This window comes from Camelus dromedarius, chromosome 34 (genome assembly GCF_036321535.1).
Source record: "Camelus dromedarius isolate mCamDro1 chromosome 34, mCamDro1.pat, whole genome shotgun sequence".
Classification (NCBI taxonomy): Eukaryota; Metazoa; Chordata; class Mammalia; order Artiodactyla; family Camelidae; genus Camelus; species Camelus dromedarius.
This window is the reverse complement of record NC_087469.1, coordinates 4033695-4061257: the sequence shown is the minus strand read 5'-3', so window position 1 is coordinate 4061257 and position 27563 is coordinate 4033695. Positions and strand designations below refer to the sequence as shown.

General features: G+C 44.5%; 1 protein-coding gene across 2 annotated transcripts in view; it reads left to right on the top strand.

Moving 5' to 3' along the window:
* PPP2R1B (protein phosphatase 2 scaffold subunit Abeta) overlaps window positions 1–27563 on the top strand; it is a 33718-nt gene that overhangs the window by 2950 nt on the left and 3205 nt on the right. Inside the window, exons 4-15 of one of the 2 annotated variants that reach the window (XM_031443750.2) lie at window positions 1701–1933; window positions 2211–2358; window positions 6447–6602; window positions 7258–7372; window positions 7803–7873; window positions 8334–8468; window positions 9233–9406; window positions 12282–12342; window positions 16441–16595; window positions 17259–17401; window positions 17855–17946; window positions 22347–22468. In XM_031443750.2, coding sequence (XP_031299610.1) covers window positions 1701–1933; window positions 2211–2358; window positions 6447–6602; window positions 7258–7372; window positions 7803–7873; window positions 8334–8468; window positions 9233–9406; window positions 12282–12342; window positions 16441–16595; window positions 17259–17401; window positions 17855–17946; window positions 22347–22468 — 1605 coding nt within the window. Of the gene's footprint in view, window positions 1–1700; window positions 1934–2210; window positions 2359–6446; window positions 6603–7257; window positions 7373–7802; window positions 7874–8333; window positions 8469–9232; window positions 9407–12281; window positions 12343–16440; window positions 16596–17258; window positions 17402–17854; window positions 17947–18355; window positions 20855–22346; window positions 22469–27563 lie in introns of those variants that run through there. The other variant, XM_031443749.2, reaches the window with a different exon arrangement.

The window sequence follows — 27563 nt, the reverse complement described above, 5'->3', positions numbered from 1 at the left end:
AATGGCACTTAGAAAATCCAGATTTCTACCTTAACTTCTGCCTTAGTTTACAAACCTTGCCTCTGTGAGCTCATCTCATATCCCTGCTGATAACCTCATTCCATTCACAGTGGTCTTTCTGTTCTTTGACTAAACCAAGGTTATTGCCTTAAGACTTTTGCCCTAGGTGGTCCCTCTAATAAAATGTTCTTTTGAGCCTCCTGTGACTGGCTCCTTGTCATTCAGACATCAACTTTAATGCATCTCAGAGAGGCCTTCCTGACCTCCCAACCTGAAATTGCCTCCCTGTCACCCCTTGTCACATCATCCTATTCTGTTTCTTTGCAGAGCACTCAGCACCATCTAATTGTTTTCTTGATTAGTTATCTTTCCCCATTAGAATGTAAACTCCACTAGGGCAAGGAAATCATCTGCCTTGTTTCTCCTCTATCCTCTGTGCTAGAATGCAACAATAATTGTCATTTTAAAAGAAAGTTTAAGGGCTGTGGAAGAATGGAAGAGGTTGAGTTGCAGGAATATAAAATGTTGGAGCTGGAGGAGGCGGAAGTGGTGGTGGGGGCAATAGGAAGAGGGCACGGAGAAATAAGCAGAATTCAAATCAAGAGACAAAACTCTGAATCTCAGGAGCTTGCCCTTATTCTGTAGCAGATTATACAATGATACTGCCTGAGAGGAGGTTAGGTAAGGCCTGGGACAGAGCGTGAAAGGCCTTTGCAAGCAAGAAAGCGGTATCTTTTCAAAGGGCTTCTGAAATCCCTCTTAGGAAAACTGAGTAATTTTTACCTCTGTGTATCAAATAACGTTTGAAATGTATTATTGGACAGACATGCCTCTTTCCTTTGACTCATAATTCTTTTTACTTTCTTGGTCAGTTCTACGTGTGGGTTTTGTCTTAATGTTTGCACCTAATGGCATGTGCGGAATCTGCCTGGACCAGATGTGCACCTAGAAGGAGGTTCAGAGAACCAGGCCTCTTTCTGTTTTTACTGGGCTATGACATTCATGCACTGATCCTAGTCCAGACCAACCCCTTTGGTCTCTTCTATTTCTAAAGCTGCAAGCAGGGTTTCCTGCCATTTCTGTACTCATCACTTAATTGTTCTTTTGGAAACTCTTGCTCTGTCTGGCTCATGGAAAGATTTTGGATGTATTCTGAAAAAAGTGATTTTAGACTCAGCCTTTTATAAGTTGGATAAGTCGATGGTGTGGAGCTAGTGGACAAGCATAGCTTTCACTTCCGGGAGTGGTAGACTAATACTCCAAAGGCTGTGGACTCAGTGGCTGGGTGAGATGTCATCATGTAATTATGGTGCCCAATGTTGGTCATGTTTTTGCATTTCCTCTTGAGGACGTACACATGATCCTGTCTGAATTTGGCTACATATCTTTAAGATCTAATGATTCTGCTCACAATAATACTAATATTATGTCAAGTCTCTTCCACTGTGTGTCATTCGTAGACACCATTTGGGAATTGCCATCTGGGACATGAGATCTTGGCTGTCCTACAGAAGTCGTGTCTTCAGGTTGGACACACCATATGTTATCACTGTGTGAACTGAAAGTAACCATTTGGTGTGATGGAGCTAACATTCTGGTTACATGTACCATTTTCCTTCAGTCACTTTAAAAGGTGCTAATCTGTATATAACCTGATTCAGTAAGTTTTCTTCTCTGGTTTTCCTTTTTGATCTATTCAGCCTCCTTTGGAGAGTCTGGCGACCGTGGAAGAGACGGTGGTCCGGGACAAGGCCGTGGAGTCCCTGCGACAGATCTCCCAGGAGCACACCTCTGTGGCTCTGGAGGCTCATTTTGTTCCCCTGGTGAAACGCCTGGCGAGTGGGGATTGGTTCACTTCTCGCACGTCTGCATGTGGTTTGTTCAGCGTTTGCTATCCCAGGGCTTCAAACGCTGTCAAAGCAGAAATTAGACAGTAAGAGCTGGTATTTTTTACTTATTCGGGGCTACTGGGAACTCATAGCTGACAAGTTACACAGTACCTGCTACCAGTGTGTGGCCGGTATCGGATTGATGGCGTCACTTTATTGTCCACTGAATATACCAGTGGAGTTTTCTTTGTTACTTCTACTAATAGAAGCCAATCCCTGAGGTTTGTAAGAGAAAGCCTCTAAAATCTCCGTATGTATGTTGGGGGATGTTTAATCAGTGACCTTTGACAGGAAATACCTTCATTATTTTGTTTGCTGCAGGCACTTCCGTTCCTTGTGCTCAGATGACACACCAATGGTACGACGTGCTGCTGCTTCCAAATTGGGTGAATTTGCAAAAGTTTTGGAACTAGACAGTGTGAAAAGCGAAATTGTTCCATTGTTCACTAATCTAGCTTCAGATGAACAGGTAGGTTAACTCTTAGTAATCAAGGTACACAGACTTGCTCCTCGAACATTTTAAGAATATCTTTGGGAGTTTTGGTTCTCATGTTAGGATCCTTTTTGCAAAGTTAATTCTTAATTCTGGCCTGGATAAAATTTAGCATGATTCATCTCAGTGTCCTTATAATTCTTTCTTAACCGGACCGTGATTTTCTTTTATGTTAGCAACTGTTAAAAGGAGGGGGTGTCAAAAAGGAAGTGGGAGCCATAATTAGAAAGGAAGACCAGCGCTGTGTTGAGGGTGACACACCCTGGGTACTGCAGGCCGGCTTGTTGGGGAGAGTGGTGTCCCCTAGTTTTTGACTTTCAGATAAACAAGCATAGCAGGTGTTAGGAAAGCTCTGTGTCCTCTGTATGAGTCTATAGGATGACTTAGCATTATAGCAACTACAAATTCAAAGATCTGGATCTCAGTGGTGTAGAAATAGCAATAATGAAAGCTAGCAAGCACCTGTAGAAGTCTTTCTCAGCCTGGCTTAAGTGATTCACGTATGTGCCTTAATTAGTCCTTACAGCAGCCACATGAGGTGGATACTCCATTCTACATGTCAGGAAACAGACTCAGGAGATTGAAGGGACTTGTCAGGGCTGCATGGTCAGCGGTGTTGGAGTCGGGATTCCAGACTAGGAGTTTGGCTCTGAAATTCATGGCCTTTGTAGCTTTGGAGGGTCAGCACTTTCTGGACTCTAAATGAACAGCATTTTGGGTTTTTTAATTTGCCAAGTGTCTGCCCTAGAATCACTTCATGTGTACAGGACCGAGAGCACCAGACACATATGAATGAATCTCATTTGCAGATTCTAGATCTAAAGATGGTAAATCTTACTTTCAAAATAATTTTTAAAGTATACTAAAATGTTATATAGAAAACAGCACCATATGAATATGCATCTTAATGAATTACTACAAGTTAATGTCATCTTGTAACTCATCTGTGAAAGGAGACAGAACTTTGACAGCCACTACCCTGGAAGCCCCCCATGGGCTCCCTCCCAACACCGCTCCCTTCCCAGTTCCCACTCCTCACTCCCCGCCTTTAAGACTATCACTTTATCTTGACTTTCGTGGTAACTACCTCCTTACTTCTCTTTGTACTTTTATTACTCATACATTATAGTTTAAAATATCAGTGTAACAGAAATATAATGTAAACTAACTGTTAATTTTAAGGTTTGTAATTGCCACATTTTAAAAAGTAAAAAAACAAGTGAAATTGATTTTTAAAATATATTTTATTTAACCCAGTATATCCAAAATAATTATCATTTGAACATGGGGCACTAGTTACATTTCAGGTTCTCAGAAGCCCCATGTAGATAGGGGTTACCAATTGGACAGCGCAGGTTTACAGTCCTCATTTGGGATTGTGTTGATTATGTTTCTCATGGTATAATTTTTTTTAAATTAAATTTTATTTTTTTTAACATTTTTTATTGCGTTACAGTCATTTTATAATGTTGTGTCAAATTCCAGTGTAGAGCACAATTTTTCAGTTATACACGAACATACATATATTCATTGTCACATTTTTTTTTTGCTGTGAGCTACCACAAGATCTTGTATATATTTCCCTGTGCTACACAGTATAATCTTGTTTATCTATTGTACATTTTGAAATCCCAGTCTGTCTCTTCCCACTCGCCGCCCCCTTGGCAACCACGAGTTTGTATTCTATGTCTTGAGTCCGTTTCTGTTTTGTATTTATGTTTTTTTTTTTTTTTTTTTTTAGATTCCACATATGAGCAATCTCATATGGTATTTTTCTTTCTCTTTCTGGCTTACTTCACTTAGAATGACATTCTCCAGGAATATCCATGTTGCTGCAAATGGCGTTATGTTGTTGGTTTTTATGGTTGAATAGTATTCCATTGTATAAATATACCACAACTTCTTTATCCAGTCTCTCATGGTATAATTTAACGTTTTCTTTTGTCCTCTGTATTTCCTGCAAGTTGGTAGTTGAATCTAGAGTGAAGTTTTGTGAACTTTTTTTGTAAAGGATCAGATAGTAAATATTTTAGGCTTTGTGGGCCAGCCAGTGTCTGTTGTAATGACAAAGCTCTGCTGTGGTAGCACAGTCTAATGTGTAAGCGAATGGGCATGGTGCTGTGCCAATAAAACTTTATTTACAAAAGCTAGCTGCTTTCCACATTCGGCCCTTTTTTGCCCCAGCCCTGATCTAGAGGCTTAATGAGAATTGGGTTTGACCTTTTTCGGGTGATAAGATTACTGCATAGGTGGAGGTTACTTTTCATTGAGGCATGTAATGTCTGATTACATGTGGTATTAGCAGTGATGGATGCTCAAAAAAATATGTGTGTGTATGGAGACTTTAACTACTGATAGATTGCTGCTCCTGCCTTGTTCATTCATTGAGAAAATATTTATTGAGCACCTTCTACATATCAATCACTGTTCTAGAGCTGGTCTACAGTGTTCAACAAGGCGTACAGGGACCGTGCTGTCGTGGCGTTTACATTTTAATGAGGGAAAACAGATAATAAGCAGATAAGCAAAATATTAAGAGTTAATACTATGAAGAAGTAGTAGAGAGTGTAGCACTTTCCTCTAGCCTGGCTGGTCAGAGAAGGGCTGTGAAGAGGGGTTTAAACTGAGGCGTGAACGAAAAATGCCAGCCACGCCCTTTCCTAGAGTGTCAGAGCTCCAGGAACAGGGGATTCCAGGAAGAGAGGACACCCGTGTGAAGGCCCGAAGGTTGGAACATAGTGGGTGAGAGGGACTCTGATAAGAGATGAGTTAGGAGAAGATGCGCAGGGGCCAGGCTGTGTAGGACCTTTAAACCAGGGCATAGCGTTTGGATTTTCTTTTCTAGGTGCCCTGAGAATAAATACATCGCGATTTTAAGCTGGGGTGTGATTTGATGTAATGTACATTTTTACAAGAACATGCTGGCTTCTGGGTGGAAACTAAATTGGAAGAGGGGAGGGTGAGAGTAGAAACAGGAAGACCAGTTGGGAGGCTTCTGTAATCATCCAGGCAAAAGGCAGTGGTGAAGCGTGGTGATCCAGGGGAGGCGGAGGGAGTCTGGAGATGGGAGGGAGTCAGTAGAACGACAGTTGAATTGAATGAAGGGAAGAGGAATCAAGAACTGGATTTTTGGCTCGAGCAACTGGGTGGATGGTGGTGTCATTGCTGTAGTGGAGAAAGTTCCTCCCAGAATTTGTACATATGTGCATATTTACACGTACTTTTACAATTTTAGTCCTGTTTTCTTCTGGGTACTCGTGTTTACTTATTTTCAGTTCCTACTAGTAGGTTTGTGGTTTCCAGATCTGTAGTCTCAATTTCTAAGTTTTCATTGATTTGTCTAATTGTGTATTTCTCCTTGGCACAAAGGACCAATAGGTGTTACACTGATACTTGGCAGTTTACATTTGGAAAGCTGAGTTCATTAATCTCAGGCCTTTCTAACTTTTTCTGCTGGGTTTTTCTAGGCTTGGCTACCTCAAAGTTATTCTGTCCTTGATCATAAACATTTAAATATAATGTTTTTAAAAAATTACTTTTAGGATTAGTTTTTCTCTGTATTTCTTTTCAAGTCATTATCTTACGCCTAGCCTCCTCACTGCCACCCTAAACTGAGGATTTTGAAAACTCAGCTTCCTGAGTGGTTCACTTACCCTTATTCTCTTTCTCTGCTCTGATCTGCTCTAAACAACTTGTGTAAGGGTAGTTTTCAATTTTGTCCCTCATTTCTTATAATGAGGGTTTAGAGACATCATTAGAATGTTCTCTTTTTTCACTTAATCTTTACATTTTCATTTCATTTTCCTTAAAGTCCTGTACTCTAACCAACATTATTACTTTGCAGTTCGCTCAGAACAAAGTCATTTCTGCCTTTATGGCTTTGACATGCCTTCCATTCCAGGCAAAGGGAGCAGCTGTTTCAAGACAGAAAGACATGAGCTGCATATAGTGTGTGTGTGTGTGTGTGTGTGTTTAATGACACCCACAGCACTACCCTACACCAGACACACTGCCGCGTGGCTTTCCGTAAATACCATGTAACAGAAAGAACTTTTATTCGTTAGGATTCAGTGCGCCTTCTGGCTGTGGAAGCCTGTGTCAGTATTGCCCAGTTACTGTCTCAGGAGGACCTCGAGGCTTTGGTGATGCCTATACTTCGACAAGCAGCAGAAGATAAATCTTGGCGAGTTCGCTATATGGTAGCTGACAAATTTTCAGAGGTAAAATTATTGCACTGACATTGTTTAAGAACTAAAGAAAAAAACCAGAAACCCACCGATTTGCTGTTGTACCAAAAGTTTCTGAATCGAAAGTGCTTGTGGCAAAAGTATATATAGATCCCCCTCAAATTATGATGGATTATGTCCCAATAAACCCATTGAAGGTTGAAGGGCATTTAATTCATCTGACCTCCTGAACATCATAGTTGAGCTTGATTGACCTTAAATGTGCTCAGAACGCTTACATTAGCCTGGAGTGGAGCAGGCAGAATCATATAACACAAAGCCTATTTTATAATAAAGTGTTGGCTGTCTCCTGTAATTTATAAAATACTGTCCTGAAAGAGAAAACCAGAATGGTTGTAAGTGTCTGGTTATTCCCCCTGGTGATCGTGTGCTGACTGGGAACTGCGGCGCCCTCCCTCTGCCCAGCTTCACAGGAGCATCGTACTGCATGTCGCTAGCCTGGAAAGACCAAAATTCAAAATCTGAAGTTTGGTTTCTATCATATGTATTGGTTTCATACTGCCATAAAGTTGAAAAATCACAAGTTGAACCTTCATAAGTCAGGGACTGTCTGTATTTGAAGACTGCACTGTTTTGTGTGTTCATGTTATTTTAATGTACATTAAAACCTTTACAAATTCTTTTGTAGCTCCAGAAAGCTGTGGGTCCTAAAATCACCCAGAATGACCTCATCCCCGCCTTTCAGAACCTGCTTAAAGACTGTGAAGCTGAAGTCCGAGCAGCTGCTGCTCACAAAGTAAAAGGTGAAGGAGTTAATTGACGTTGTAGTACGAATCATTCACTTTGGCTCATTTTTTTAATGTCATTGAATTTTGTGTTTTGTTTTTTTGTTGTAGAATATGTTTTCAAATAACTAGAGGTGATTTTAATGTGTTGAAATGTTACATTGTCATATAAAGCTACTCCCTTTATATATAAACCAAACAGCTGTTTTACCCTGTTTTTAAAAAAAAAAAAAGCGTTTCCAGGTTGGGTTGGCATGGTGCACAGTGGCAGGTAGATTGATGGAACCAAGTGTATCTAGAAGAACCCATTTTTCCTCCTTGGAGCTTATTTGCGTACACATACGATTTGATTTAACTTGAAACTGTTGATAAACCTGCTTCAGTTTCCTCATTTGGCTCCTTGTAAATGGCTGTGTAAGCATTGTTTTTTTCTGTTTATCTTTTTTAGAACTTTGTGAGAACTTGCCCATTGAAGGTAGAGAGACCATAATTATGAATCAAATTCTGCCCTATATAAAGGTAAACCTAACTTTAGTTTTTCACTTTGCCATATATGAAGATAGATCAGACCTCAGTTTTTATTTTTTTTTATTTATTTATTTATTTATTTATTTATTTATTTATTTATTTATTTTTCCCTCAGTTTTTATTTTACCTTAAAGCTCTGAGTTTAACCATGAACAGGAGATGAATGGGACAGATGTTAAGGCGTGACATTGTTATTTATCACTTATTAGTGCTTTATAATATTTTTATATAATTATATGTAGTTACATTTATATATACGTATATACTGCTTTATATATAGTTGTAAAATGCACTGTGGTGCATGGGTTTATGTTATCTGGCAGGTAGTCTGAGGAAACATGAACTAACCAGTACTGAAATAGTGCTGTCTTTCAAAATTCCTTGGGAAATGGTATGGAAGTTCCTGTTGTCTTGCAAAAAAGAAAAGCTTCTAATTTTGATTTTATTTTAGGAATTAGTATCTGATACAAATCAACATGTCAAATCGGCTCTAGCGTCTGTCATTATGGGACTGTCTACCATTCTGGGCAAAGAGAATACCATTGAACATCTTCTACCTCTCTTCTTAGCTCAGTTAAAGGATGAGGTGAGTCTGGCTATAAATTCTGTTGTCATTTGACAGTCGGTGATTTGGATTGGTTTTTGTTTGGGGTCTCACTAGAACAGAACCCGAAAAAGTAACTCACTTTAAACCAGTGCCAATGTTTGGGCATGGGGAGTCACAGGCTTCCCAGAAAATAGGCACAAAGAGCCGTTGATAAGGACTTAAAAATGTCTCTCCATTTTCTCTGCCTGATTCCTGCTTATATTCCCTGATTTCTTCTCTTTAAACTTAACATATCTTTGTTTGGAAAGTTTCTTTCATTTAACTATAATAATATCACAGTTATAATGACAGGTGACGTTCGTTGAGTACTATGTGCCAGGCATGCTCATAAATGCTTTGCAGGTGTTCTTGCATGTAATTCTCACGACAGTCTAATGAGATAGGTCTTACTATTATCCCCATTTTACAGATGAAGAAGGTGAGGCACAGAGGTGGGATAACTTACCCCAGGTCTCACAAGGGCAGATTTGGGATTTGGATTCATGTAATTTGATTCCAGAGCTGTGCTCTTTACTTTTCTATAGACTTTTCATTGAAGGTTCTGGTTAAGATCAGTTAAATTTATGTGCTTTGAATTATTCATATAGTCAAGTATTTCTTTCAAGAGTATATACTTTTTTCACCTGAGTCAGTTCTGTCTTATTTTAAAATTTATTTATCAGTTTTTACCTCCTCATGACAGTAGGAATTGGGCAGAGAACTTAAATCTTTACCTATGCTCTTCTGGGCTTGTGTCCTTGCAGTGTCCTGAAGTTCGTCTGAATATCATCTCCAATTTGGACTGTGTGAATGAAGTGATTGGAATCCGTCAGCTCTCCCAGTCGCTCCTTCCTGCCATAGTGGAGCTGGCGGAAGATGCCAAGTGGCGGGTCCGGCTGGCCATCATTGAGTACATGCCGCTGCTGGCGGGCCAGCTGGTGAGTACGTGCGCGCCGCGTGCGAAGGGCGGCAGCTGGTTTACCGCCGCGCGTGGGGGCCCAAACGGCGCGTGCAGCTCTGTTCACTTAGGCACGTGGAAGTGTGGTCTCTCTCAGTTGCCTGCAGAGTGGTTTTTATTTTCATCAGCGCATTAACTCTGACAGAAAGATTCTGTAGAAACACATTTCACCTCGCCACCGTCTGAAAGCATAGCCATAGAAGAATGTCATTCATTTCTTCTTGTGTATAACATAGACTTAGTGATACTTAACGTCTCTGTGACTTAAGCTATATTGAATTGAGAGGAAAAGACACTATGGTTTCAAGATAAGTCCGTTTTGATTTTTGCTCAGGGCAGCTTCCCTGTTTGCCTCTAGTCTGAGCAAAATGTCTCTGGTCACTACTTTTCGTGCATCCTGGTTAAAGGGAGTGAAGACTCTCCACATAGAAAAGGACTGTTGAGGTTTGTAGTGGTAGTGTTTTGGTCCAAGTCCACATGATCACATTCTATGTTACTGTTTTGAGATTCATGGTTAGTTTTACTGATACCATATTAAGTAAAATTTTCATTGCTGGGTTTTATAACGACATCCTTTTTTTTCTTTTTTAGTAGGTGCCCTGGCCAATTCTAAATTTGATATGCCCTCACCATGTGGGTAGCACTTATTACAGCGTATAAACTGTTAAAATCTAGTAGGGGAGATAAGACAGCTGTTATCTTTTAGGGCAGTGACTGTGTTCAGTCTTGCTTCCAGGCACTTAACATCTGTTGATTGTTGAATAAATGAAAACCTGAATATTTTTTGAGAAAGCTCATAATATATCAGTTGACAGCTCACATTACTGTAGTTTGTTTCCCCGCTTTCACCCCCACTTCAGTTCCTTTCAGATCATAGCATATGAGATTAATTTTTTCTTTTCTTGGATCACTGAATTTGTATTGATAATTTTGGGACGCTTAGTTTATGAAATGGGTCTTGTGCATGTCTGTGGCATCATATGTTTTATAAAGTTTCAAGTGCCCCTTTCTTTAGAGTGGATGCCAAAGATATCAGCACACAGGTTATCCCCACTGTCTGGCAGTAGCGTGTTCCTAAGAAAGTTTTTGTGAGCCGAAATGGTGTAAACCGAAGAAGCAGTTGCCTTATGACACGTCTTGCTAACAGATACACAGAATAAATGGAGACAAAGCGCAGATGCTCACAGTTCAGAGCCGTGGCAGCCGGATGCTGAGGTGCTGGGTTAGTTCCCGGGAAAGGAGCTTGACGGTGCCACTGGCTGCCGGGGTGTGTGCTGCCCCTGTAACGGCTCCTTGCAGAACACATGCTGAACGTGATTTTCGCCTTTTTTTTTCGGTAAAAGTGAAAATCCCCATCGGATTTCTTTTGATTAGTTAAAACGGGTACTAATGTAGTTCTTTTGTAAAAGTGAAGTGGTGTAAAGCAAACTGGAAAAGCGGAGGGTACCTGTGTAGCTGATGGGGTCAGGTGGAGTCCTCTTGTCACTGTCTTTCCTCTGTCACTCCCAAGTACTGTGACTGTCACAGATCACCTCTCCAGAGTGGAAAGGAGCAGTAGTCAGCTGGTTTGCTGAAGACTGAAATAACTGTTCAGAAGTTGGGGTGAATTTTAGTACCATTGCTTTTTTCTTCTTCTCTCAGACCCGGGAAGTCTGCAGAGGGGGAGCTGTCTGGGGGAGCGTGGAAACAGGCGTCTGGTGACTTTGACTGCCTCCTGCTTGTGTAGCAGGGGTGACATGCATCAATCGGGAACATTTTGTTACAGAACTTCGACTTAGTATTATGTATTTCATCCTTTTTTGAAAAATCTGTAAGGACTTTTATATCAGGTAGTCCAGTTATAATATAACATTTTTTCAGGATGATGTGTGGCCTGGTTTACGGACCATGGTGAGTAAATGTCAGGTTAAACCGTAAGAATCAGGAAATAAAAGTTAATTAAGACTCAGGAAAGAAAATCTGTGACCTGAAATGAAAAAGAAATCTTGGAGAGCAGACATGGTAATCTCAGTGTATGCCACAGCCTGTTCATAATCTGTTATTATAGAGCCATTTTATCTTATTAAATCACTATTTTCAAAGCACTGTAACTTTTTATTACATCTCTTTGTTTAAAATATATAATCACTGATCAGAAACTTCTTAAGATCCAAAGAAGCTAAAGACTGAACACATAGACCTCAGGAGGGAGGTGCTGGAGGGTCTGTATAAATCAGCTCTCGGAGCTTGTCACCAGTTGGCTGGTCCCCAGCCTGTGCTGGAGTGGCCACCGTTGACGGGGAGAGCAGAGGTGGGAGAACCAGGATGGCCCCCTCGTGGCTGTGCCGGGACCACGCCACCTGCCTTGTTCTCGCTCTGCTTTCTCCCATGCCTCCCAGAGTCCTCTCTTTAATTGGAGGGACCTGTATTTCTTGATGTCAGGCTCTTTATCCTTAAGGATTTACTATGATATTAACCAAAAAAGGGAAAAATTGGAGAATTATTAATATTATTGACTGGGATTTTCCTGGTAGTTCGTTTTTACAGATAGTCTAGAGTTTGCTAGGCAGCCTGCAGCTGCATGCTTTCCGCTCGTCTGCAGCACGGTGCCTGGCTCCCAGCCACCCTATCCTCTCCCGCTTAGCAACGCCTGGGCCATCTCACTTATGCTTTCCTTTATGGTTTCTGTCCAATAAAATAGATTCACAGTTTGTAAATCAAATCCCATGGTATCCCTTTTCAGCTGGTTCATGAATTCAGCTCATTTGGAAATAAGTGTTATTTTAGCTTTCAGGTCACTTTGGTGTAATGTAAATAGGCCATCTTGTTTTCTAAACTTTGGAGACATGTATTAATGGAATCTTCTGTATCCACAGGGTGTGGAATTCTTTGATGAAAAGCTGAATTCCTTATGTATGGCCTGGCTTGTGGACCACGGTAAGTAAATAACTTAAAAACAGATTATTAGTAGCAGGCCCATGGTTTGGCATATATCCCATTTTGTTCATTTATTTCCTTTTCAGAGAGGAGTCCTAATCTGACCATATTTTGCCTTACCAGTGTAGGGGTGAAGATGGGCTTCGATTAAAGTCCAGTTAACTTGCTCTGAGTGCAAGTTTGACATTTCTGTTTTCTTCTGTCTTAAATTTTATTTTCTCCGTTAAACAATCTCTTTGCCCTATTTCTCACCCATCGTATTACTTTATTTTCAGACTTTCTCTTTTATACATGTACTCTTTTCTTATCCCAAGGTCTTCTGCTTGACCAGTCATCTTTGTATCTTCAGCCGCTGTAGACAGGGTTGGACAGGGATTTGAAGCAGATGAAAGGCCTAGGGGAAGAAATAGCTGCTTGGCCTCTGTGAGGTGACGTAGAGAAGGAGGTATACATGGCATTGTAAAGGAGTCTAGGGGTGGAAGTCGTCAGCTTCCCGGGACAGAGAGGGCCCTGATTTCTGGTTTTGGTGAGAGGTGTATGTTACTTCCTGCAGCCTGGCTGCCGCCGCCATGATGCTGAGCGAGGGTGAGCCAAGAACGCAGGGCAGGGTCAGCTGGGACAGTATTTAGAAAATAAGGTTTTTAATATTTTATCTTCTCTTTGCATTTATTGCATAATTCATTTCAATAATCACAGGATGCTTTATTTCCAGTGCTACATACTGTGTTGCAAATAAAAGCTGGAACTGCTGCTCACCAAAATATACAAGGCAATTGATGTTTTATATAAAGCCACTTTATATAGTAACTTGTTAGCTGTTTACTTTTTGACGGGGCCTCAGGTCTGTTTATTTCCTCTTGTCTGCCAGGCAGTGATGGGTGGGAGGGGCTCCTTCTGTACAGATGAGGTCTAGTGCCAGCCCCGTGTCCAGCCTGGCAGCTTCAGTGTGCCTGAGACCTGTTTACATGAGGGCCCTGAGGACTTAGAATGACTTGTGAGCTTTGGCCCCATATTTTGTTGGATATGATAGGTACCCTGTTTCAGTTCCACAGCATCTTATGTGCACTTTGTGTACTGAGCATGTCTCTGTGGGGTCTTCTGGGTAGCGGTTTGGGAGGAGTGGGGATGTTGTATTTGCTTGTACATGTAGTGGTTTTGTTCGGGGCATATTTGGATCATATGGGAAATCATACGAAGGAGGGGAGGAAAAAAATGTGCGACTCTCCTAAAGGCATATATATGTAGATAATTTCATTGCTTCCAGACTAGACTATGAAGACTTTATGTCCATTTTTCTTGTCCTCCAAAACTACTTTCTAAGAGGCTTAATTTTTTTTTCTTTTTAAGTGACACTCTGGTTTGGCAAATCATAGGAAAGAAATTCTTCTCTTTTTAGATATAAAGCGTTTATATTATTTCTGATAAATATTTAATGTTAGTGAGTCCCAGCAGATTGTTCTATAATTTCTTTGAAAGCTCGTATTCTGGACGTTTTTTTTTAGGAACTCTCAAAGTCCTAATGTTCCACCAAGAATTAAATTCCTGACACCTTTTCTATGTAGGATTGCTCTGTAGGATTGTGTCAATGCAAGTTAATCAATACTTCCTCTTTTCTCTGATTTTTTTCTTCCAATTTGGGAGCAGCAGAGACCTTTGGGTCTCTTTCTGCAGCAGCATACCAAAGTGGGCATTGCAAGCATTCTCCAAAGCAATGAAATGTCGGCTCTGAAACTGCTCTGTGCTTAATCACATGGATTATTTTGTTTGTTTTTGCATTTTAGATAACTGGTATGTAGGACCAATGATCAATTAAATTTTTGGAAACTTTTTTTTTTTTCTGATTATTAAACTACTGAAAGAATACTGTGAAAAATCCAGAGAAGTGTAAGGAAGGAAGTAACACTGCACTGCTGCTCCCATGGTTGAGTGAATAGTGTTGATTAGAGGGAGGAATTCAGGAGGGGGATTTATTTTTTATAGGAGAAAGGAAAAAGTTAGTGAGCATATAGAGTGTGTTAGGAACCTTGCAAGGCAGTCAGACCTTGAGGGGAGAGGGAAAAAGGGGGAGGGGGAGGGAGAGAGGCAAAACAAGAAGAGAAGAGAGGCAGAACCGTGGAATGGTTTGCATTCTTTTTGCAGCAAAATTGAGAGGAGCCAAGAACATAGTAGGCATCTGGCCAAGTAGAGTTGAGTGCAGTTAAGGTCTGGGTCAAGGCCGAGTGCATGTGCTCTGTCTCCGGTTACTCTGGCAGTGAGATCCCTTCCTATGGTAATGGCATTAGGATGAGAAAAATCTCCAGCAAATTAAAAAAACAAAGAAGGGAGAAGACACAGATGCTCTAGATGCCCTTGAGGGATAGAGGTGCTGGGGGTTGGGGGGCTGTGCCCAAGACAAAGGCGGTGAATGAAGGTGGGGAATTTGTATTAGGGGTCAAGCTGACTTGAGCTTGTTCCTTAGAGAGTGCTTCTGGGTGTTCCTGGCAGGTTGCTTCTCCCGCAGACTTTGGTCCAGTTGTGTGTTGGTGATAAAGGATGTAGTTCCTTGGCTGTGCTCTCTTGCCTGTTGTCATCAGTGGCGCTTCCTGAAAGGATTTCACAGACCAGGAAGAGCTGGATATTTCCTGTCTGGAAGCCTCGTGTAAATTGTCCAGGATCAGGGCTGTGGCTTGGCTATTGTCAAGCCATTCTTGCCCATTCTGCCACCAGGAAGGCTGGGCTTACCTGGAGAGAGAAGTAGAATAAGGAATCGGTCCCCACCACTCTAGGTCTGTTACTGAAGACCAGATTTTGGACTTACTAGACACGTGAAATGAAGCAGCGCCACACCTGTCTCTGTTAAGTGCTGTGCGCAGAAACTAGTTGTGAGAAGGTAGTTGCCCGGGCCTTTACTGTCTAGATTTATGATGTTGATAAATGATCTTGTAGGGAGTTGTTAGATATTAAAGCAGACATTGGACATGTTGTCTCAACAGAAACATTTTTAAGGGAAAAAGAGGCAAGTCAATCTCAAGTTTCTGTTTGCTGTTGTCTTGGTGATGACGGTGGCCTCTGAATGACCTCCTCGCTGTCATTCTCTCCTCAGCTGTTCTTGCTGCTGCTGGAATCATGCTAAAATACCACATTGGTCATAGGGTCACATCTTTGCTTTAAAAACCCATCATTGGTTTTCTAACAGAGTCTAAATTTAGCTTCCATGATGCTCTGTGTTCTCAGTCCACCCGAACTGTTCAGCCTTACAGTCTCTCAGTCTATGCCCTCGGTAAATATTTTTGCCCTTTCTAGGAATTCTTCCCTTCTTCTCTGTACTTACACAAATCCTCCCTAATCTCTAAGGCCCCGTGCAAGGCCTCTGTTTCTCGAAGCCTTCCCAGACCTCCCCGTTCTCTCTGCTCTAAAGCCCTGCATCCCTCACAGTCTTCGCTGCACAGCTTCGTGACTCGCCGTAGTCGGTCTCAGGCCTCATGACTCCTTGGAGGGCAGCAGCTTTCACTTCTTTGCTGGAGGGTGTGACCTTCGGGGGAAGTTATCTTACACATTCTTTCTGAAACACGTAGCACCACAGTTGCCACTCACGTTTGTTAATTAATGATGCTTGGAGTGAGCTTGTCAGCCATTTCTTGGTCATCTCCTTTCATGCAGGTGGCTCTGTCCCTCTTTAATAATCCTGGGACAAAACACCACCACCTGCGACTTTGCTAAGCTTTTGTTTTGTGCCCCTTGCCCTCTTCCAAACCCTAACCGAAATAAATCTCTCTCCCTCCCACACCTACAGCCTCTACTACAGCTACTCTCTGCACACCCACATTTTCTTATTTGGACTATTACATTAGATTCTGTATTAGTTTTCCTGTCTTCAGTCTTACCTTTTTATTTTTGGTCCCTTTTTCTTGAACATACTGTCTCATTTTGCAACTGTAATAAGACCAGATCAGTAAGTTAGGCGTCATAACTGATCGTGTTTGCTATTGCAGTATGACTGAATGTGGAGTGTTGACAGAGTTTCATTTTTGGTCCATCTTTGGTGATGATGTAAGTAAAAGTAAACTAGGTTCTGCTTATGGTGTGAGCAGCACTGTGTGTCCTTCGCCTCTTCTGCAGTGTACGCCATCCGGGAAGCTGCCACCAACAACCTCATGAAGCTGGTTCAGAAGTTTGGAACAGAGTGGGCCCAAAATACCATCGTCCCCAAAGTGTTAGTAATGGCAAATGATCCTAATTACTTGCACAGAATGACCACTTTATTCTGCATTAATGTAAGTATGACATAGCTACTAGTGCAAAGCACAAATGTTAAAGCAGTTATTCAGTCCTGTGCTTCTGAATTCTGAATACATTGTCTTTTGTTTGGAATATGTTTCTTATACTGATTAATTTGGACAGTTAGGAGATCAGAGAAAAATGTCAATTTTTCAGTTCCTGTTAAAATCTACAGGAGTCAGATCAGTTAGTTATGAATTCTGATCTAATTCTGGGACTCTTTGCTGCCTTTTATCCTTCATTCAGAGGCTCAAACTAGAAACAGTTTCCTGTTGGCCAGTTACTTGCTTATTAAATATTAACTTGTCTCTTTAGATTTTGGGATATTTAAAAAAGTAAAAGTGGTGGGGGGAGGGTACAGCTTAGCGGTAGAGCATGTGCATAGCATGCTCAAGACCCCGGGTTCAACCCCCAGCACCTCCATTTAAAAAAATTACAAAAGAAAAAATAAACCTAATTACCTCTCCTCCTAAAAAAAAAGTATTTGATTTTATTTTACTTTTTTTTTTAAGCAGTCTTTTTCTTTTAGTTTATTAATTTTTTTTTTAAACAGAGGTACTGGAGATTGAACCGAGGACTTAGTGCGCGCTCTGCCCCTGAGGCGTGCTCTCCCCTCCAAGGAAAAGTGTTTCAGAAGTGCCACCTTGTTGTTTTTCTAGGCGTTGTCTGAAGCCTGCGGTCAGGAAATAACCACTAAGCAGATGCTGCCTATTGTACTGAAAATGGCCGGAGACCAAGTAGCAAATGTCCGTTTCAACGTGGCCAAATCTTTACAGAAAATCGGACCAATTCTAGATACTGAGTAAGATTTCCGTATTATTATTATTTTAAAATAGATTAAAATTTTCCCCTTAGAGTAGGGAGTAATAGCTGTAATTAAAATCAGTAATTTTTCACTTCACCTGATTTTTTTTTTTTGTTTTGGTGAGGGGGAGGTAATTGGGCTTACTTATTTTTAGAGGAGGTACTGGGGCTTGAGCCCAGAACCTCATGCATGCTAGGCATGCGCTCTACCGCTTGAGCTATGATACCCTCCTCCTTAACAACTAATTTTGAGGGCGTCCACTCAGACTTTTACATTTAAGCTCTGTATATGTGCAGATCATTGCCCAAAGCTAATTCTGCTAACTTATTTTGTGCTTGTTAAGTGTATATTATAGGTGTTTTAAAATATTTTAAACTTTAAAAATTATCATACAGCATGCATTTCTCTGGCTGAGGCCTGCCTTTCACAGACCATACTGTTGGATTTTAGTGCTTTGCAGGAGGAAGTTAAGCCAGTGCTCCAGAAGTTAGGCCAAGATGAAGACATGGATGTCAAGTACTTTGCACAGGAAGCTATGAGTGGTATGTCCCCGTTTCCTGCTTTCAAGCTTTCACTTCATCTAACGGGGTGTGAGTGGTGGTAAGTGGGCCAGGCAGTGAGCATCTGGACATGGGGAGGAGCTGAGCTCCTGGAATGCTTGTCTCTTCTTCCAGTAGAACCTTCTTGGCCAACCCCTGAGCAGGCCATTTTCTCAGTTTCATGTCTAGGGCTGGATTAGGGGTATGATTCTTACTGATAAGAGCAGTTTTTTCTTTGGATTTTCATCAGTTTTTAAAGATTAACTTTTGATTAGCCAGGCTGAGTAAAGAAACTGGCCATGAGAAGCTGATAGTCGTATGATTTGGGGTCATTGTTGTTGTGCTTAATCTGCGCATAGATAGTCCATGAACTTTCTGTACCACTAACTTGCTTTTGTTTGGAATTTTCCAGTGCTTGCGTTGGCATAATGAGGAACAGGAGGGAAAAGACTTTACTAAATTCTTACCACAGATTTCTAGTCCATGTGTTCTTAAACTGGGTGGAGAGAAAAATGGAAAACCTTCAAGACCTCATCCGAGCAAATGGCAGCAACTTACAAGAAATCAAATTTCAGTGACTTGATTCTTTCTAAAGATGGAGTGGGATTGTTTTATACTTGTCTTCCTTGTTGGGATAATTATATTTAAGCCATTCTTATTGTTTGTGACCCATTCCTGACACTTGGTGCAGTCATTTCTTGATTGTCTCCTAGTGATTTATCCAGCACCATCTGGTCTCCTGCGTCTTCATTGTTCTACCAAGCCTGGATGGGTTTGGACCCAGACGCGGAATGGAGTGATTCTCTTGATGTTTACATATATCTGTGTCTCTGTCATTCCAAAGTTAAGTGTACATGGTTTAGAACAACTTAATTTATAAACACTCTATTTGGGAGACACATCGAGATTTAACTGTAGTGAAAGCCATATTTTCCTGGGTAATAATGGTCTGCGTCAGTGTTGCACATGAAAGGGGAATGTGGAAACTCAGGGTTCATCTGTTGGTTGTTTTGGTGTTTATTTGCTCGATTCTGATTGTAATCATGTCATTCAGAAACCTGGAGTGCAGATGCATCTTGCTGCTGGTGCCAGATGTTGAAGCCTAACTGAATTTCAACAGCTCCCCACTGTGACCACCTTCAAAAATGCTGCCCTCTCTTCTGTCCCCTAAGAAACTGAAAATGTAGTGCCTTCTAACAAGCAGTGGTTCTCCTGTTTGATTGTAAGATCGCAATTGTTACTTCGAATGAGCAGAGGAACCACTGGTCTATATAACACTGTGAGGACCTCTGCTCTCTACCTGGTTCTGCTTCCAGCTGTGTGAACATCTGGTCCTTGCTGCATGTACAGTAGTGGCTTTCCAAAGTGAAGTTTCTTTAGTAATTTTTTGATATGGGTGATGCTGGAATCTTACCATTTGAAATGTTTCTTTCTCTACTTTTACAGTAAAACCTCATTAATTTCTCATGGAATTGAAGATAAAGAGTTAAACTGAAGGGTTTGCTGAAGCAAATTAATGTAAAGAAGCCTGTTGTGTCTCAGCTACTTAACAGTCTTAATGCTCTTTAAAAAAGCACCCTTTTACCATTTGGTATGCGGGTTACTAATCACTCTATTCAGTTATATTAAAATACCTTCCGTGAGGATCTTTATGAAGCCACACTTTTTGTTTTAATTTTATTTTTTGTTGAGGGGGAGGTAATTAGGTTTATTTATTTGTTTATTTTTTAGAGGAGGTACTGGGGATCGAACCCAGGACCTCACGCATGCTAAGTATGTGCTTTACCACTTGAGCTATACCCTCCCCCCACACATTTTTTTTAGATGCATTCAATTTACTATCTTTGATGTGTATACATATGTATTTCATGGAGAATTTAAATATTTTTTCTTTTAAATTTATGAACATTTTTCACCTAATCAAACTTGCCTTCTCCCTAATGAAATTTTTAATTAATGAGGTTTTATTGTATTTATTTTTTTCTTCTGTGCATCATGCTATGTGGTTTGCTTGTTTCTGTTTTGATTTTCAAATTGTTTCTTTCATTCACAGTCTCTTAAACCCAGTGGGCCCTGTTATGATTTGTGGAGGTCCAAAGACTTTCTGTAAAACTTCGTACCCTAGACTGTTTTATAAAGCCAAGTTTTGACCAAATGCTTTCAGGTTTGTCTCACCTTAGAAAAACAGAGCATTTTAAATTAGAATTATCTGCCTGCATTTAAAACTGCCAAGCTACTTTAGAGTAAGTTTCTATTTTATTACTTTTGGGCTAAGAATTAAATATTTTCCTAGGCAAAAACCTTTTCTACATTCTCATTTTAATATCTTAAACTATTATGCTGTGGACATTTGAATTTGGTTTCATGGTTCTTTTTATTTTTTTTATTACCTGCGTGGTATGTTCTTCTTCATTGAATTTCATGTTTGAGAGAGTATTGTCTTAAAACAAATTTACACAACCAGTGCCTTCCTCTGGTTGGAAATGCCATTGATTTTGGGACAGATTTTTAAATGCCCATGTGGACCCCCTGGGGAGCCCTGACCTCCAGCCGAAGACCGTGGGGCCAGGGAGACAGCGAGCCCTGTCCTTCCCAGCCGCGGGTCAGGTAGCTCGGAGGGGCCCTGTCTCTTTGGGTGACCAGCAGGGACCTCATGGTTTCGCTCTGACTTAAACAGTAGGGAGTCCCTTTTGTTACTCCTCACGGGAACTGTTCTTTGGCTCATAACTTGGTCATTTTCTCCACAGATTAGTTTTCTTCTCCTGATTTCACTGGAATGTAAGCTCCAGGAGCTGTGTCAGGGGCAGGGATTTTTGTCTGTTCTGTCCTCTAGGGTGTCACCAGCACCTGGATCAGTGTCTGGTGTACATAGTAGGTGCTCAATAAAAATGTGTTCAATGACTGTCTAAAACCTGTCCTCTGGTGTGTTGTGTGCGTGGAGCAGGCCACCCAAGGTGCCAGACTGCTTCCCGTTCTCCCGTTGACAGTGAAAGGGTTTCACTGCTCTTCAGACACAAGCTCTGTGGGCCCTTCTCCAGTCCGCGTCCGGCACCTGTTCCGTTCGGCTTACGTTGTGACGCCCGGAGTAGACGTCGCCGTAGTTTTTCAGCCCGGCCAGTCTGTGTCAGTTGTTTGGTTGACCAGCAAAGTGAAGTGGACACATACATACCACCTTATGCCAATCAGAGCCTCACCAACCGTGGGGTTCACCTTAGTGTTATTCTTTCTACAGTTTTTGTGGGGTTTACCCCTCACCGGTGTAAGAGACCAGATCTTTCTCTGTCCATGCTGCCGTGATGGGATGAACCTGAAGATGCAGTAAGTGGGTTGCTGTGCGGTTTCTAATGAGGCTTTGTTGAAATAATAACCCTCAGCTCATGGAAATACCACAGCCTGGCCACTGTGGCCCAAGGCCCTGCGGGTCCTTGCTGGACAGCTTGTCCTGACTCAACAGAGACGGCAGCCTGACCTTTGAGCTGCCTTATCCAGGCGTCCGAGATCCTTGTGTAGACCTCCGGGGAATGAGACGCGTCATTCCTGAGCTGGTGACTGGGCTGTGGCAGTGCCGGCTGGTCACAGTTTCATTAATCGCTGTGTTGTCATGGAGTTCAGAATCTGGGGCTTTCCTGTGGAAATCACACTGGCTCCTTCCCCCTGGGGATGGCAGGGCAGGGTGGCCGAATGAGTTGGGTGCTTGTCCTACCCTCTTGCCTTGCTTGAATTCCTCTGATGCTTTTTTTCCTTTTGGCACTTGTATCTTAAAGCCTCCTATTTCTGCCCCGCCTGGTATAAAACCGCAGGGGGAGGAGCTGTGTCACCTTGTTCTCCTTGGTTTAACAATGAAGTGATTGTGGTCTGATGTTATGTAATTTCCCTCTGATTCTCTCATATTCCTGATTCCATCCAATTCCTTGCTCCTCTTTCCTGTTCACTCACATGTCTCCAGTCCTTTTTTTGTACCTAGAATAGTCTCACCATTCCCCATTTGCCTCCACAAGCCTGCTGTTTCCAGGAAATTACATAATGTTCAGTCGAGATGGAAATCTTAAGAGAGTTTAATTACTCATTGGGTAGAAAAGCCAAGTCATTTCTTTATCCGGAGTTGTTTTCTTAAACTGATAGCATCAGCTCTGAGAGGAGCCAAGTCTTTTTTGTCTGGTTGGGGCTCTGTAGGCTGTCAGTGACCCAGATGTGGGGGGAGCACCCGGCTGGCACTGTAGGCCCAGTAGGGTGGCCCTTGCCATGGCTGTCGAGGAAAAGGCACCTTCAGTAAGGTCATGGGTGAACCGGCTTTCTCTGCACGGGGACCCAGCGCTGCGACAGCGAGGTGTCTTGGCCGGGATGCTCAGGTGGGCATGAGCCCTGGTCAGGGACGGTTACAGCGCTGCTGTCTGTGTCTCTAGTGGTGGCCCAGAGGCTGAGGAAGCTAGACTTGCCTGTGAAGGACAGTGACGAGCCCAGTGCCCCTGGGGCTGACAAGAACCACTTCCTGAGACCCAGAGGGCCTGGAGAGGACGCGGGGAAGGTAAGCGCCACACACTCCTGGCCTGAGTCACCCTCACCCCACCACGGCTAAGGTGTGGGCGGAGGGCAGCCTGGTGGCCTGGTGCCCCAGCAGGCCAGGTGGAGAAGCCAGATCCTTACCTCTTTCCCAAGAGGACAGTCAGGTTTTAGGGCCAAGAGGGTATGCTTTTAAAGCCCGTGGTCCTGTTTCTTGTCTTTGTTCCAGGAGTGCTGAGGGGTGGGGTGGGCTTGCCAGCGCTCTGTCACTGTGACTACAGGTCTCTCCCCCGCCTCCATGCAGGGAACAGGGGTGGGCTGGTGAAGGGTTGCTTATTGAAACAGACTGTTCCCACCTACCTCACAGAATATACACGGTTCTTATTTGCTACAGCTCCTCTCAGGTAGTCACTTCCATTCAAGGGAAAAACCATTTCTGTCAACTTTACTATGTGATAGTCCGAATGTTTTCCAAGCCCCACCTGAGGCCACTCTGGAGGAGGTGTGCCAGGGTTCAAGCTCAGCCATGTTGGTGCTGGCCACTGCCCGGGGACTGTTTGTTAGGAGGGTGATTTATGACTGACAGATACGTTCAGAAAAGCAGCCCAGAGGGTCCCGGCTGCCTTGTGCTGATGTCAGGCTGCATTGAGTTTATCTGGAAGATGATGGCAGCCTCCCACCCACTCCCGTGGGTCTGCTTGTGACAATTCTAAGATCAAAAAGTTGGACTTCTAAATCTGCATGGCTTTTCCTTCATTTTTTTGTGAACTGAGGCCATAAGAACCTTTTCCTGTTGTCCAGGCCCTGAGCTGCCACCTTTCATCTTGGAATGTCCTCCCTTCCTGCCCGGCTGCACACGGTTCTCCCAGGGCCTGGGCTGCCAGGCGCGTCAGGGCTGTCCCTGCCCTGCGGGGGGAAGTGCGGCCCAGCCTTGGCGCCCCGGGAGCTGCCAGAGGCGCTCAGACCTTGGCCTTAGGGAAGACACTGTGGCCCAGCCAGCAGGAGTAATTAGTTATACATTTTTAGGACTAAACCACAGACTTCCTTGTGAAGAAAGGCGTCGTGTTTCCCTGCAAACTTAGGGTCAACTAGCCATGCCACACACTTTGCCTGTGATCTGAGTGTGGTAGAGAGGCAGCCTCTCCACGGGACACCTGCTCAGGTCTGTAGGTGGCCCACGATGGCCACATGCTGGGGAACAGTATTAGCTGCCAGGCCTCGAGCCTTGGTAACTGCAGGCACCTTGTCAGGCACTTGGCAAAATCTTACTTAATCCTTGCAACAGCTCTGTGTGGTAGGTGCTGGTGGCTCTGCTTTTCAGGTGGCCAAGAACCTCCCCCCAATCCTGTCGTGTCTACCTGGGGGTCTTTTCCAGCACCGGAGGCCCTTGAGGCTGCAGATCATTTAACCCAGAAAAATCCCCTGCCCCGTGACTCAGGGAGCCTTCCCTGCATTCGTTTCACTTAAGGAAAATGACTCGAGGGGGAGATGGAAAGGGAATTGGCTGTTGCCAAGGCAGAGCCCTGCATGTCAGGGGCCAGCAGCCAAGTGAGTGATCCAGGAAGTCATCCACTTGCAAACCAGAAATTGTTCTTAACCCCTCACTCACTGTCTGTGGTGCATAGTAAATCCGCCCATCTGCCCGTCCTGGGTCAGAGTGGACCCTACCTGCTGGGAGCCCTGGGAACCACCTCCAGTTGCCACTGGCCTCTGGGTCCTGCAGGAGCCATTCAACATCCCAGGGCTCGGGCCTACCACTTGGTCCAAGAGAGAATGGCCCCAAGGTTGTGGTGAGGGTCAGTTTCTTTTGGTGAAGGATACCTGCTTGGTTCCTCCGGGACTGGCCTTTGGTGTTTGCAGAGCAGTCTGTGCTCTGGATGTCACCTGTGTCCCCATGCAGGGCCTGCGGGGGAGCCTCCTGTGCCCGCAGACCCTGGGTCAGCTCAGCCGCTCCTCGCTGGCGGGGCAGATGGGCGGTCTTCCCCCCTGGTCGGGCGGGACCGCCCTCCCCACGTTCTCCGGGGTTGTTCTCTAACCACAGAGCTGCCGTCGGGCCTCTGTCAGGCTAGGGTTAACAGAGGATTTGTTTATTGAATCACAAAGTAGCTGTCACATGATTTTAATCAAAACACCATTTCCCTGACAACAGTGATGTCAGTCTTGTTATTGCAGGAAGGAGCAGCTGTGAGGGGCGGCCAGTCTCCATGCCGAGCCCAGGTTGAGAGACTGGAATCAAGTGAAGCATTGTACATACTGGTTGCAGGCTCCGCCGCACCGAATGTACCCTCCTCTTCCTCTTCTCTGTCCTGACAGTCTGTCCCGCACAGCACTGGCCAGAGCCTGGCCCCTGCGCCCCGGGTCTCTGCTGAGATCCCACCTTCTGCACCCCCTGCTCCTTCTACCCTTCTTTTGACTTCTGGTTTTCTCAGTTTTCCTTATTCTCCCCAAACTTTTGACCCCTAGGATCTCTGGCCTCTGCCTTCTGGCATCTGTCTTTCCTCCAGGGTCTAAACCAGCACTTGCTGGTGATCCAGGCAGTTCCGTCTAGCCTGAGCTGGGGCCGATCTCGGCTCAGAAACCTCGGCTCCCCCGGGAGCCAGGGTTCTGGGGGAGGAGGGGCTGCTTGTCTTATCTTTGTCCCTGTGAGAGCAGGCTAGTGGGGCTGAGGGTCTCCAGGACACATTGAAGGAGCTTGGCTGTGGATGCTGAAGGGTAAGAGCTCCTTAAGGGCCGACCTCAGGGCTGAAGGATTAGCTCTCTGGGACCCAGAAAGACTGGAGAAGGCCCGAGTCCAGTCCGGCTGAGGGGAGGTCAGCAGCAGACCGCTCCCAGCCAGGTGGAGTAGCATCCTCAGGCTCTGCCTCCGGGCACCGTCCCCACCATGGGGACGGAGCAGCTGTCTCTGCAGAGGAAGACTCCTGGCCCTCCAGCCCTTCACCCTGGAGCTTGGCCTAAAAGTTGGAGATGGATGAAAAAGATCTAGGTGGGACGTATGGATGAAAAAGGTCCCCTAGGTGGGACGTGGATTCTCATGATTGTTCTCTTATCTGTGGCACCCATGGCTGGTGCTGCCCAGATCTCATCACTGAAAATGAAGAAATCCCTGGCAAAATTCTTGGTTCTGAACCTGAAGCAGGTGCTCAGAATAGGGCATCCCCCATGAAATCTGTGAAGAGATTTCATAGGCGCCAAAGGTTGCTGGGGAGTCTCCTGGGCACTCTCTTGTAAGAGGGCAGGGCTAGGCCAGGCTGCATTTGTAAAAGGCTCACAGTGAAGCCTTAGTTAAGTCAGCTAGTCTAACAAGTTACCACTGGGGATAATGAGCCTTTGCAGTGATTTGCCCAGGGTGGTGGCAGGGCTGGGAGTAGTGCCAGGGGCCGAGGACTCGGCCAGAGGTTCCCTGCTGCCTCCGGGCTGTCCCTGGCAGAGAAGGGTTGGCTCCACCCTGCCCGGAGGACCTTTCTGGCCGGGGTGGCTGCTCCCGGGGGAGTCGGCGTGGGGAGCAGGGCTCCAGACTTGCTTCTGGCCAAGCCCTCCTTGCCCAGCCCTTTTGTCTCTGGGGCCTCCTCTAACTGCCTGCTTGCCCTTTGGCCCTCTCTTTGCTGGCACAGGAATCTTGCTAAACATTTAGGCTTCTTTAGTGACCAGAGGGCAGTTCCAGTGGGCCCAGACGGAAGAGTCCCTGTCTGCTTCGAGGAAAGGCCTTGGGGGATTTGCCTCAGGTCGCGTCCCACTCCCTAACTGTGCGGGTGGTCCTGGCCTGGTCAATGGATTTATGAGTCAGGGTTCTCAGGCCCCTTTTGGCATCTCAGGCCCATTATTCCTTCCTCTGGGGAGTGAGGAGACTAAGTCAGAAGCTCTCAGACCTGCCCGATGGGCAGAGCCACTCAGTTTTCCCTTTGAGAGGCCAGATCCCCAGTGCCTCTTTCTTCAGGGCCCAGACATTCTGAGCTGTCTGCACAGCCGGCTCTTAGGGGCTCAGCTGAAGGGGGTGTCTGCTGCCCCTGGTGCAGTGTCTCCCTGCCTGCATCTGGGCTCCTTGCTTTGTGGCTCAGCCCTGCACCTGCTTCGCCAGGGCTTCAGACCAGCTCTCAGTCAGTGTGCCTAGGAAGATCCCCTAGAAATGTATACAAAGGGAGGTATCCACGCTCCCTCGGGGTATTTGCAGCTATCAGTCCAGAGGAATTCAGCTGCATTGGTGGGTCAGGACATCTGTAGCAGCAAGGCTCCTTAGTTGAATGGCTGGAGGCACACAGCAAGCTCCCGACTGCCTGACCTGGCTTTCAGGTTTGGCCTCAGTGATTGTAGCCACGGCTTCATGCCTGGGTGGGACCAAGTATGCCAATGACAGCTGGTGTCTGAGATGAGGGTCCAGCTCCTTCACTTCAGTCAAGACCAACATCTGTCTCCCAAGGGACACTGCAAAGGATGAGCCATGCGTAGTGTTCTGTCCCAGCAGGGCTGCTCAGCCTTGTCATTTCTTTGAAGTGACATCATTGGCTGGGACCCAAATGAGAAGGGCAGAGCAGCTGTAGCCTGTGCAGGTGACATTTACTTTGTCACTGTGGGGCACCCAGGGTTTAGTGCTCACAGCCCAGAACTTCCTCCCACGGTGCTCTGGGCCTGTGGGTGGAGCAGAGGGCTCTCTCCTTACCTGGATGCACCCAGGGAGGGATGGGAACACTCAGCCGGGAGAGCCCTACAAGAACTGTGACTGGAGAACATAAGGGGTTGCAGATGGAGAACCTAATGCTCTAAATCAGGGGTTAGAAGCCCCTCTAGCCCCCTAAATGGGCCTTAGGGGGTGCCGGGAACTAACCCCTCCCCTTGAAATTACCCATATAAAGTTGTATGTCTCTGTACGTGTTTCCCTGGAAGAGGATCCAAAGCTTTTATCAGCATGTCAGAGGGATCTGTGCAACCCCAATTTAAGAACTAGTTGGGTAGAAAGATGCAGATGGCTGAGAACAGAGCCTCGGGCAGGGCCCTGACTTGTGGTGATGGAGGTGGGCCCCGGTGAGAGCCACTACAGACGCGGCATGCTTTGGAAGTGTGGGTGCTGTTGGCAATTCTAGTTCCCAGAGCCGCCGGTGGAGGCCCCAGGGCTGGAGCTCAGGTCG